This window comes from Rattus norvegicus, chromosome 8, assembly GCF_036323735.1.
Source record: "Rattus norvegicus strain BN/NHsdMcwi chromosome 8, GRCr8, whole genome shotgun sequence".
NCBI lineage: Eukaryota > Metazoa > Chordata > Mammalia > Rodentia > Muridae > Rattus > Rattus norvegicus.
In genome coordinates this window covers 12536405-12549129 of record NC_086026.1, presented here as the reverse complement: position 1 = coordinate 12549129, position 12725 = coordinate 12536405, and the positions used below count along the sequence as shown (strand labels likewise).

Here is a 12725-nt window from a genome sequence, read left to right as displayed (position 1 = left end):
CCAGTGAACGTAAAATAAAGGTAAATAAATAAAAAAATTTAAGTGTTTCTGTTCTGTTTTGAGGGCTATTTTATTTTGTGTGGTTTAGTTCTGTTGACATTTGGTATGTACAACTTACTTATATTGGAGTTGATATTTCTGCAGTAAGAACATAAAATCTATTTGTTTAAAACGCTAAAGAATTACTGTGATAGTTCCCTCCTCTAAATTATTTTTTATTTGCCCAGCCCAAAGTGTTGTTTATAGAGATGAAAAACAAATGTACTTCAAAAGTTTGTTCCCCCATGCCCTTTTCTTGCCTTTCTTATAACTATGGAGAACTACAGTAGACACAGAAAAAACCGTGTAGTTGACCAGCAAGAATTGGTGGTTCTGTCAGCGCCATTTTGCTGAAGTTGACTGTGGTGATCTAACCATATGGTTGGACACTATTGGGAGGCAGCTGCTGTGGTCACACTGGTTTAACGGTGACGCCGCTGAGAGCGTGTGGGCAAGACTCAGTGTCTGTGCTCACACTCTGTAGTGTTCATCACCTCGGTAGATGCCCTTTCTCCTGTAATGTTTTTGTTGGTAAAGTGAGTGGGTTTCTCTTCATATTTGTCATTGTCTTCTTGACTATTCTCTTCATGTTTGTTATAGGCCATTAGAGTGGCCAATGCCCAGAGTTGACCTTTTTTTTTCTTTTTGAATGAACCCACTAACCCTTTCCCTATGCCTGTTTATGAACCTCACTGTGAGTCTTATTTTACCAAGAACTCAGTGTTCTGTTGTTGCTTAGAATTCTCCCATCTTCTGCATCGAATGCTCCATGATATCCTCTGCCATCTCACCTTGACCTGGTTGAGAGAGTCCTATTGAGTTTAGGCCACCACAGAGTGTTGACTGATGATAATGGGACAGTTAGGCACTGCATCATGCAGGGCTGTTGGTACTGATGGAACTTACACGCTAGCTGTTACTGAAGGTAATAGACACTATCAGATAGTATATCCCAAGTCGTACATTTATTAAAACTGGTTAAGTTAAATGGGAATTGTTAAATTTCGTTTCTTGTTTTAGTTAGGTTACATAACAAAATATGACTAGTGCAAAGGATTATTTACATATGAGTATAAATGGTAAATACTGTATCCTAACATTCTGGATACATGATTTTATGTACAAAGTTTCTACACTACAACAACAGGTCTGTTATTGTTTTAGAAAGCATCCCTTTATACTGATTTACACTTCATATTACTGTTCACATTCATATCATAGTGATAACACTGGCCATATTGTTCATCATGGAAAAAGTTGGGGAATAGGAAACATTGAGCTAGGGGGAATGGATGTATTTGGGTAAATTTCTGAGAGGTGATATTGTTTAAGGCAAAAACTAAGTGAGTTTGCTGGATATTAAGTCTCTAAGAGCTAATTGCAGCTAGAGAAGTAAAGAATTCTGGTTGAATTTGCTTTGCATGATTCTTGGTGAAGGTGATCATAGGTGAGGAGGAGGAACCAGATGAGAGACTAAGGGTAGGGATGCTTGCTAAGCTCTTATATAGGAGTCTTGATAAAACTTCTGGAGAAAGTCTTGGGGCCTAAGGCTGAAACTGAAACCAACTGAGAGGTCCTCAGTATCACCATAGCAAAGTATGGTTAGGAAGAGCATCCTTATTGCTAGAGATAGTCTTAGAGTTTAACATGTGCTCAGTTGTGCTGTCCCTAGGACTTGCCCCTGGTTTACTGACCTTGGAAGATGAGATACATCGTCACAGACTAGGAGACAAGTAATAAGTCTCTATAGTGTCAGTTTTCTGTTCTCTTGGAGTCCTTGTCACATGGTTGCAGCTCCTAACATGTGGTCATTCCTATTTTAGATCTCTCTCCCTGGTCTCTACCAGACTCTCTGCTTTGAAGATGGGACACTTTGGCGTACTTACTACCATCACTCGATGTGTGAACAGGAGTTTCCATCAATTCTCGCAAAGAAAGTTTCCTTATTTCAGCAGGTAAAATTTAATGTCATCCAAGTGCAGGACAAAGTCATGGTGTGAACTTGACTTTGAGATGCTTGCCCTTGAGATGCTGTTTAAGTAAAGCTTTGCTTTCAGTTCACTGTGTAACTTGCATTTACAAGCCCAAGGAAGGGCTTTCTGCTTTGGTCACCTTATCCAGAGCCCTGGCAACATTTCTGTGTGGGTATTACCCTGTGCCTCTAGTCCAAGTAGGATCCTTCAATAGGAAAAGCAGTTTTGTTTTTTTAATCTTTATTAACTTGAGTATTTCTTATTTACATTTCGATTGTTATTCCCCTTCCTGGTTTCTGGGCCAACATCCCCCTAACCCCTGCCCCTCCCCTACTCTATGGGTGTTCCCCTCCCCATCCTCCCCCCCATTACCACCCTCCCCCCACCAGTCTAGTTCACTGGGGGTTCAGTCTTGGCAGGACCCAGGGCTTCCCCTTCCACTGGTGCTCTTACTAGGCTATTCATTGCTACCTATGAGGTCAGAGTCCAGGGTCAGTCCATGTATAGTCTTTAGGTAGTGGGAAAAGCGGTCTTTTTAAAAGGAACTAAACTATAAATAGTATAGATTCTTCATTCACTTATTTTATCTAGGAGAGAATTTAGTGTGAAGGAAAGGGAATCTTAAGAATTCCATTTTAAAAGAGGTGGTGAGATCTCTTGGTGGGTACCTTTAACTTGAGCTGGGAAAATGACTCTGGCAACTGGTGCCCTGGGAAATAGCCCTCTTTTTCAAGCCGCCCATTAGAGAAGCTAATTCACTCTGGTTTTTTCTTGTTGTTGTTGTTGTTGTTGTTTGGTTTTTTTTGTGGGGGGGGAAGGGGAGTTGTGCAATGAATGGTATCTCAGCAGATGTGTTTAAATGAAACAACAACCCATCTGAAAATGAACATTTACACATCAAAGCAATATTATAGATACACAAGACTCAGCAGAAAATAGAATGCTTTAAGGGTAGTCTTGGCTCATATCTACTGTAACAGTTTCAAGCATGGTAAATACTATGCAACAGTGTTACTAGTGTATTTCTGTAAATATCCATTGGTAGTCATTGACTATTGTTCAATTAATGCTGCTGAGAAACAAATATTTATAAAGCTCTCCATTTTGTTTTAGGTTCTTGTAGTTCAGGCTCTGCGGCCAGACAGACTGCAGAGTGCCATGGCTCTGTTTGCCTGCAAGGCTCTGGGTAAATACAACCCTTTTCAAAGTCTAACCTTTGGCCTAACGACTTCATTTGAACTTACATTTTATTTTATGCTGACCTTGGGAGAAATGCTGTAGGGTCTTTCATTATTTGTTTGTATTATTCATGTGACTTATAATCTCCACTTAGTTAGAATATACTTCTCCCTTCTGGACATAATTATACTCATATGTATTAAATTTAACATAATTGACATACTGAGGTAAAAATGCTGAGCTTTTAAAAATTATTTTCCTGTAGAAGTATTTTTTCATTTTGTTATAAGGGTTACAAAGAATACATTCAAATATTAATGGCAAATTTGTACTTATAGATACTACATCAGGCTCAAATGGAAAAATTTTACAACTATAATAAAATATTTATACACAGTATAGCCTTCAGCCATATAGTCTTTAAAATTAGTAATTTTGAAAGCTTATCAAAAACAGAATATTATCAATTTCCTTGCTTTTCAGATTGTAGGTTTCTTTCAGCTTTTCAGAGAGTATTGTCCAAAAATTTTTTAAAAATCATGAAATAATTTCTTTTCTGTGGGAACGTTTAGTAAAAACTGCTAAGTATGAACACAGCTGGGTGTCATGGTGCACACATGGAATCCTTGCCCTTGGAGCTGGGATTCTAGGCTCCTGTTACTAAGTGCTTGTCTGTCAGTTTTTCTGAATGCCTAATAGCACAAGTTTTGTTTCATTGAAACATCATATTTTTCTATCCAAGCATCTACTCAACTGCTCAGATTAAAAATTTCTAAACTTATTTCTCTCACTGTATCTCCCTTAGAGTTTACCTACAGATGTTTTAAGTTCTAACTCCAGAACTTATTCTGAGTTTATTTACTTTACAACTACAACTTAAGTAAATTGTCACCCCAGTCTGTCACCTTGACTGTTCCATAGTATTTCAGAGTCCAGTTGTCTTGTCCCTCACCACCTGTCCCTTTTTTAAAGTCACTGTGGTATGAGTGAGGTGGCAGCCCTTTCTGTCCTCTTCACAGCTTCAGTTGTCCCCACAGCAGCTAGAGTGTCCTGGACATATTAAACCATAGAAGTTTTGTTGTGCAAACCTCTGCCGTCATCTCTCTTCCCAAGCATCCCTAATTCATCATGTGATCCTTTCTGCCCTTCCTTCAGATATCATGACCTCTCACTCACTTTGTTTTCTAACACTCGATATGCATCTTTGTGCATGAGTACGACTCTGTCCATCCTTGTGCACAAGTGAGACTTTGGTATCCCTGGACTTTTGCAGCCACTGTTCTAGCCAATCACAACCCCAGCCCCTTTATTGCTTTGTTTGATTGTTCCTTGAAGATTTCTCTCATTATTTTGGAAATATAATCTCACCATCTTGTCTTTTTTTTATTGTATCTTTTCTTTATTTCCATTTTAAATGTTATCTCCTTTCCCAGTTTCCCTTCCAGCAACCCCCTATCCCATCTCCCTCTCCCCCTGCTTCTGTGAGGGTACTCCCCCTCACACCCACCCACTCCTTTCTGCCTCCCAGGCCTGGCATTCCCCTACACTGGGGCATCAAGCCTTTACAAAACCAAGGGCTTCTCCTCCCACTGATGCCTGACAAGGCCATCTTCTACCACATATGTGGCTGAATGTCTTGTCTTTCTTTAGCATACTCTTTCCTCCAAAACAGTGTTAACACCTGGCATTTTGTCACTTGCTTATTAATTGCTCATTCTTCCAGCTACAACATATGCCCCAGAAAGCACAAGATTGTTTAACTAATTTTAAATTGTTACTAACTACACGATTTTGAGGGCAAATAAAAAATTTTTACTTGTGGTAATATACTAAGAAATATATTTGTTTAGAATGAGGAAGAAGCTGAGTTGAGACAGAGCTTTCCAAGTATACATGAAGTCCCGAGTACAGGTGTGTGGGAATGCCTGTAATCCTACCACTAGGAAGGTAGAGACAGGACGATCAAAAGTTAAGGTCATTTTCAGTCACATAGAGCCACATAGAAAGTTCAAGGCCAGCCTGGGTGACATGAGACTTTCTAAAAACAAAGAAGAAAGGAGAAACATTTATTTTAATATAATTTCATTTATATATTCAAAAACTCAAAAGTTTCTAGGACAACTGCATTAAACATATCCTTATTTAATAAAATAAGGCCCAATTTTGACTCACTTAGCATCTAAAATCTCTGTACTTAATTAAGAAATAATTCAACTTGTAGAACAGAAGGCATACTCAAAGATACCCACTACAGCTCTTGATATTGTGTAAAAACTGGGGGGAAATATGTCTTTAAAAACAGTTATCTGGATGAGAATTTCTTCATTTTCTGTTATTGGCTATTTTCATTATTTACATTTTAAATGTTATACCCTTTCCCGGTTTCCCCTCTGACAATGCCCTACCCCGTTCCCCCTCCCCCTGCTTCTATGAATGTGCTCCCCTATTCTCTCACTCACTCACTCTCTCACTCACTCACTCTCTCACCTACTCACTCACTCACTCACTCATTCACTCACTCACTCACTCACTTACTCACTCACTCTCTCACCTACTCACTCACTCACTCACTCACTCACTCACTCACTCACTCACTCACTCTTGCCTTCTTGCCCTGGCAATTCCTTAACAGGGCCAAGGGCCTCCCCTTCCATTGATGCCCAACAAGGCCATTCTCTGCTATATATGTGGCTGGAGCCATTGGTCTCTCCTTGTGTACTCTTTTTTTTGGTGGTTTAGTCCCTGGGAGCCCTGGGAGGTTCTGGTTGGTTGATATTGTTGTTCTTTTATGGGATTGAAAAGCCCTTCAGCTCCTTCAGTCTTTTCTCTAGCTCCTCCATTGGTGACCCCATTCTTAGTCCAATGGTTGGCTACGAGCATCCACCTATGTATTTGTCAGGCTCTGGAAGAGCCTCTCAGGTGACAGCTGTGTCAGGCTCCTGTCAGCATGCACTTCTTGGCATCTACAATAGTGTCTGGGTTTGGTGACTGTATGTGGGATGGATTCCCAGGTGGGGCAGTCTCTGGATGGCTTTTCCTTCAGTCTCTGCTCCAGACTTTATCTGCATATTTCCTCTGTGAGTATTTTTGTTCCCCCTTCTAAGAAAGCTTCTGCACTTTGGTCTTCCTTCTTCTTGAGCTTCATGTCTGTAAATTGTATCTTGGCTATTCTGAGCTTTTTGGGCCAGTATCCACTTACCAATGAATGCATACCATGTGTGGTTTTTCTGTGGTTGGGTTACCTCACTCAGGATGATATTTTCTAGTTCCATCCTTTTGCCTAAGAATTTCATGAAGTCATTGTTTTTAATAGCTGACTAGTACTCCATTGTGTAAATGCACCATTTTCTGTATTCATTCTTCCATTGAAGGGCATCTAGGTTCTTTCCAGCTTCTGGCTATTGTAAATAAGGCTGCTGTGAACACAGTGGAGCATGTGTCCTTGTTAAAGGTTGAAGCATCTTTTGGGTATATGCCCAGGAATGGTATAGCTGGGTCCTCAGGTAGTACTATGTTCAATTATCTGAGGAATTTCCAGACCGATTTCCAGAATGATTATACCAGCTTGCAATCCCACCAAAACTGGAGGATTCCTCTTCCTCTGCATCCATGCTAGCACTCTCACCTGAGTTTTTGATCTTAGCCATTCTGACTGGTGTGAGGTGGAATCTCGGGGTTGTTTTGATTTGCATTTCCCTGATGACTAAGGATGTTGAACATTTCTTTAGGTGTTTCTCAGCCATTCGATATTCCTCAGCTAAGAATTCTTTGTTTAGCTCTGAGCCCCATTTTTAAATAGGGTTATTTGATTGTCTGGAGTCTAACTTCTTGAGTTCTTTGTATATTTTGGATATTAGCCCTCTATCAGATGTAGGGTTGGTAAAGATCTTTTGCAATCTATTGATTGCCATTTTGTCCTACTGATAGTGTCCTTTATTTCAGAAGCTTTGCAAGTTTATGACATCCCATTTTTCTATTGTTGATCTTGGAGCTGATCTTAGAGTTTTTCTGTTCAGGAAATTTTCCCTGTGCCCATGTTTTCAAGGCTCTTCTCCACTTTCTCTTCCATTAGTTTCGATATATTGTTTTATGTGGAGGTCCTTGATGCACTTGGACTTCAGCTTTGTACAAGGCATTAAGAATGGATTGATTTGCATTCTTCTACATGCTGACTGCCAGTTGAACTATCACCATTTGTTAAAAATACTGCCTTTTTTTCCACTGGATGGTTATAGCTCCTTTGTCAAAGATCAAGTGACCGTAGATGTGTGAGTTTATTTCCGGGTCTTCAATTCTATTCTGTTCATCTACCTGCCTGTCTTTGTATCAATACCATGCAGTTTTTATTACTGTTGCTCTGTAATACTGCTTGAGGTCAGGGATGGTGATTCCCCCAGAAGTCCTTTTATTGTTGAGAATAGTTTTTGCTATCCTGGGTTTTTTGTTACTCCAAATGAAATTGCAAATTGCTCTTTCCAACTCTACGAAGAATTGAGTTGGAATTTTGATGGAGGATTGAATTGAATCTGTAGATTGCTTTTGTCATGATGGCCATTTTTACTATATTAACCATCCATTCCATTGCGTGAGAATTTCTAATAGCTTTAAAAAGGAATTTAAGTTATAAAAATGTAATAAAAGTCAAATTATTCGGAGGAAAAAAAGCCCTCATTCTTGGATAGGTTAGGCAAGAAAATTCCACACTGTAAAGTGTGCACATCTGTGTGCATGAAAATTAGAAAGATATCGGTAGACAGTTAATGGCAGAATGACAGATGCTTTATTCTTGTTTTATTATTGTTGTCATCACCTTTACCATCACCCATTATAATCATCATCACCATCATCATCATCAATCCTTTTCTTCCCTCCAACACCTCCCCTTTCTCAAGCCCCTCCACTCTCAAGTTCATAGACTTTTTCTTTGATTATTTTATTACAAGTGTATGTTCAGTAAAATGTATATACATATACATTCATATATACGTATATATGTATACACACACACACACACACACACACACACACACACACACACACCTGCCGAGTCTACTTTTGTTTGTTGTTTATGTACATTTGATGTCAAGGCTGACTGCTCTGCATTGTAAGAGACTCATTCCTGGAGAAGCTGATTCTTTTGTTTTAGCATTTATTAGTTGTCTGTAGTTCTGTGTTTAGAATGGGACCCCACGAAATTTCCTCCTTTCCACAGTAGCATATCCATTAGTAGTACCATTTTCTGATCTTGTTTATACAGCCATTTCTAGAAGAGAAATGCTATTCTGGCTCTGATAATCTTTCTGCTAAACCATTGATGTAGGAGCTATTGTGCAGATGTATCCATTGAGGCAGGGGTCCCCAATGATCCATTGCTGTTTATATTGTGTCCAATTGGGTTGTTCTGGGATGGTCTCCTCTTGCTGTACAGAGAGGCCTCTTTGATGGTGGCTTGTAGCTACACTTGTCTGGGAAAGGTGGTTAATGCACCTCATGTAATTATTTTTAATATATTTTATAATGAATGTTACTTTTCCTTCTTTAATTTTTGTTCCATGTGTTTTAGGGTTAAAGGAGTTATCCCCTCTTCCTCTGAACCTCAAACGCTTATACAAGGAGACACTTGAGATTGAGCCCATTTTGATCATAATCTCTCCGGGGGCTGACCCTTCTCAGGAACTTCAGGAACTTGCTAATGCTGAAAGAAGCAGTGAGTGTTATCACCAGGTGTGTAGGAACTGCTCGCTAACTGGTTTTGTTCGTTGTTTTTTTTTTTTAAGATTTATTTATTATATATAAGTACACTGTAGCTGTATTCAGATACACCAGAAGAGGGCATCAGATCCCATTACAGATGGTTGTGAGCCACCATGTGGTTGCTGGGAATTGAACTCAGGACCTCTGGAAGAACAGTCAGTGCTCTTAACCACTGAGCCATCTCTCTAGCCCCTTGTTTTGTTTTTTGTGTTCTTCCCATACTAAATCATAGATCCAATCAGAGAGATGGACATTAAAAAATTATGTCTGGCAAGCCAAAAGGTTCCCATATCCAGAACTTAAGCCTAGCAAAATGAATCTTGTGGATGTAATGAAGAATCTTGAGATGGGAAAGCTATTGAGTTATCCAGACAAGCCCAGTGAGATCAGAAGAGTGCTTTCAAAGGGAAGCAAGGTTCAGGATGTGAAGAGGGAGGCATAAGGCTGGGGGGAAGAAATAGGTCATCGCCTTGATGTTAGATCAGCACAGCTACTCACTTGCAAGAGCTCTGAGGTAACTTGAGGTAAGGCTCTAAATACTGAGTTTACCTGTTAGAACACAATAGTAAATAGTAAATTTAATTAAAATTTGAGAGTGACTTTAAAATTTTTAATTAGGTGCTTCTATAACAAATGCAGTAATATTTTCTTGAAAGCAAAGAAATGCATACATATTTTGAGCAAAATCCACCCAATAGCATAGTGTCTTTCTTTCTTAAGGAGTAAGTGTCATTCATTCTCTTCATCTTTCAAGCCAACTTGCATGCAGGTTTGAAAATGAATTTATAGTTTATAATTTATAGTCAGGTTTTAGAAAGTTAATAGATCTTTTTCATTATAAACACAATAATTTAAAAATTCAAATACTTCACCCCCGTTAAAGTTTAAAAAGTAAAATTTATACTAGAGCATCTCTGGTTTCCCTTACAAGCCCTTGGCTTTCCATGCAGTCACTTGTGAAACAGTTTGTATTTGTATGTGACAGAGAGTCAGGAGCCCTTTCCACAGACTCTACCTGTGATCAGTGACATACATAGACAGGAAAATAAAACTACACAACTGAACTATAAATTGATGGTTTAGAAAATATGATTAATTCTTGGTATTTGTTTTTGACTTCTTTAAAAAACTTTATTTTAAAGCCAGCTATGGAGCTTTGGAAATTATTATCTTTAATCTCTGACTGGTATATTAGAATGTTTTGGTAGATATATTTCATTGGAATTTTTGTTTGTGTAGGTTGCCATGGGTCAAGGTCAAGCTGATTTAGCAATTCAGATGCTAAAAGAATGCGCCCGAAATGGAGACTGGCTCTGTTTGAAGAACTTACATCTCGTAGTGTCTTGGCTTCCAGTTCTGGAGAAGGTAACATCTTATGGTCTCTGTTGCTGAGAAGAGACTCCATGACCATGGCAACAAGGAAACGTTTAATTGAGCTATCTTACTGTTCAGAGTTTAGTCAGTTGTCCTCATGGCAGGGAATGTGGTGGCATACAGGCAAACCTGTTACTAGAGAAGTTACTACACGTTCTATATCTGGATCAAAGGGCAGCAGGAAGAGAGAGTGAAACACTGGGCCTGGCTTGAGCATCTGAAACCTCAAAGCCCAACCCTAGTGACACACTTCCTCCAACAAATTCATACCTTCTCCAACAAGGCTACATCTCCTAATAGTGCCACTCTCTGTGCACTTATGGGGGCATTTTATTCAGACCACCACAGGTAGATTGAGATGGGTATGGCACAAGTATATGAAATATCTCAATATATAATTTTCAAGCTACATCAGTGTTCAATTGACATGTGTTGTTACATTTAGAAAGTAAGTATGTGATAAGAATTATTTAAAGCCAATTTGATTTTTGTTGTTGTTGTTGTTGTTGTTGTTGTTGTTGTTTAAAGCAAGAAGAATTCTGTTCTTTTAAGGGGTGGATAAGGGAAGTCAAGAAATTGTTGATTAAGATTGGCAGACAAGCTTAGTGAATTTCAACAGACGAAAAATAGAGCATGCTGTGATTGATTGCAGAAAATCTGTTTATACCAGTACTTTATGCTCATGTTTTGTTAGCTGTCAGAAAATTACAGATATTTTAGAATCTTAAGGAAGCTAAAATGCACACTGAAGGAAATGTAAACGTAAGGAAGTTCAAATGTTAACTTAAGTGGTCCTAGGAGGAAACGACTTAAGAACCAATTGGCTGATGTGACTTAAATGAAAACTCAGAGTTAAAAGTCTGTTACTGAGTTAAGAAAGATGGTCTGGTCTTGGGAGAGAGAACTGCAAAGATTACTCCTGTGGGCTAAGTAGGATGAAGCTAACCGTAGTCAGGAGATGTACCCATGGGTATGTGTAGCAGCAAAGCAGAGACTAGTGTTGGGGGTGTGCATGCTTAGCACAGGGGTTTAGGGATGTCTCTGACAGAACAAGGACAAACAAATAGGGCAGTGTTGGGAAGTAGATTTAGATGACTTAGGGTTAGGATTTAAAGAGCCAAAGAAAAGTCCTTACCAGTGGGATTTCTAATTACTATTGAATTAAACTGGCAGACTAGTATACTGAATGGAACCACACAGAACAGTAGCTGAGCCCTGCCCTTGTGTCACTGGAGGTTCAAAGTGTGCAGTCTTAATATTGCCAATACCAGCAGCCGTGCTGCATATGTAACTGATATAATTATGATTTAGCCAGTGACTAAGCTGAGGAACTTCTGGTTGTTCCTTGTAATCAATAGAAGACATAGATTAGGAGCTGTCTAAAAGCTGTCTAAATAACATAATAATGTCCATAAAACCACTAATGTATAAAAATATGATTCATATCTAACCACTCATGTGGATTTTAGGGTTTAAAGACCAATGACGTCCTGCTTTCTGTTCTAAAACAGTGATTGAGAAACACTAAATCAGCATAATTATAGTCAATGCCTTAGAAACAAATCTTAGCTTAAACTCCTTGAGACATACAGAGTAAATATTCCAAAAGTTGAAAACAATTTTTATTTCATTTCTTTCCTCTTAAGATGTCTCTCTCTAAATTTACAAGAATACTATAAATCCAGCCAAATCACAAATTAGCATTCCTCCTTAATTTTGTAATATAAAATTCTGACAAACTTTACATTTTAAAAGTGTGAGATGTGAATTCATTGTACCAATTTTAATTTTTAGCAAGCACAGTTTTCCTATGGCTATGTTTTGGCTATGTTTTGTTGTCTTGACTTTGTATTTTACATGATTATGAATGTTGGGCGAAGATGGTATTACATTTTGGTTTTTCATTTTCACTGTCTTTTAGAACAATCAGGACTTTGCTGTTTGCTTGTTGTAGTTTTTGATGGGTCTTAGTCTGTAGCTCAGACTGCCCTGTAAGTTGTTCACTAAAGTAGTAGATACTTAGTACGTATATGAGAGGAAACAAGATTTGTGTGTGGGCTGGTTACATGCAGGATTTCTACCTGGAGACAGACCACACTAATACATACCTGCTGGTTAATGAGTGTTTACATTCATTAGCATTGGTAAAATCATGGACTTGAAGTAGAAAGGACTGGAGAGGATCTTCTACTTAAACATGGTTCTTAGAATATATGGTAACAAACAAGAAGTTACCAACTTACCAAAAGGTACCTACCAGGAAGGAAGAGTGCATGACTTAAGCATTCAATATGAAGGGCCATGACAGGTGAGCTTATATGATGCCCTTTAAGATTGGCTTTGTAGGGCATTGATGATGTTGCCTAACTGACAGTGGAATAGAAACAATGAGACCATGAGTCTAGC

General features: G+C 38.7%; 1 protein-coding gene across 6 annotated transcripts in view; it reads left to right on the top strand.

Annotated features, from left to right (window-relative positions):
• The window catches only part of Dync2h1 (dynein cytoplasmic 2 heavy chain 1), a 223121-nt gene that overhangs the window by 147946 nt on the left and 62450 nt on the right, over window positions 1-12725 (top strand). For all 6 annotated transcript variants that reach the window (XR_010054024.1, NM_023024.2, XM_063266106.1 and 3 more), the window contains 4 exons: window positions 1863-1994; window positions 3126-3198; window positions 8755-8915; window positions 10185-10310. Coding sequence is in view for 5 of the 6 variants with exons in the window: in NM_023024.2 (NP_075413.2) it covers window positions 1863-1994; window positions 3126-3198; window positions 8755-8915; window positions 10185-10310 (492 nt within the window). In the remaining variant the exon portion in view is untranslated. The remainder of the gene's footprint in view (window positions 1-1862; window positions 1995-3125; window positions 3199-8754; window positions 8916-10184; window positions 10311-12725) is intronic.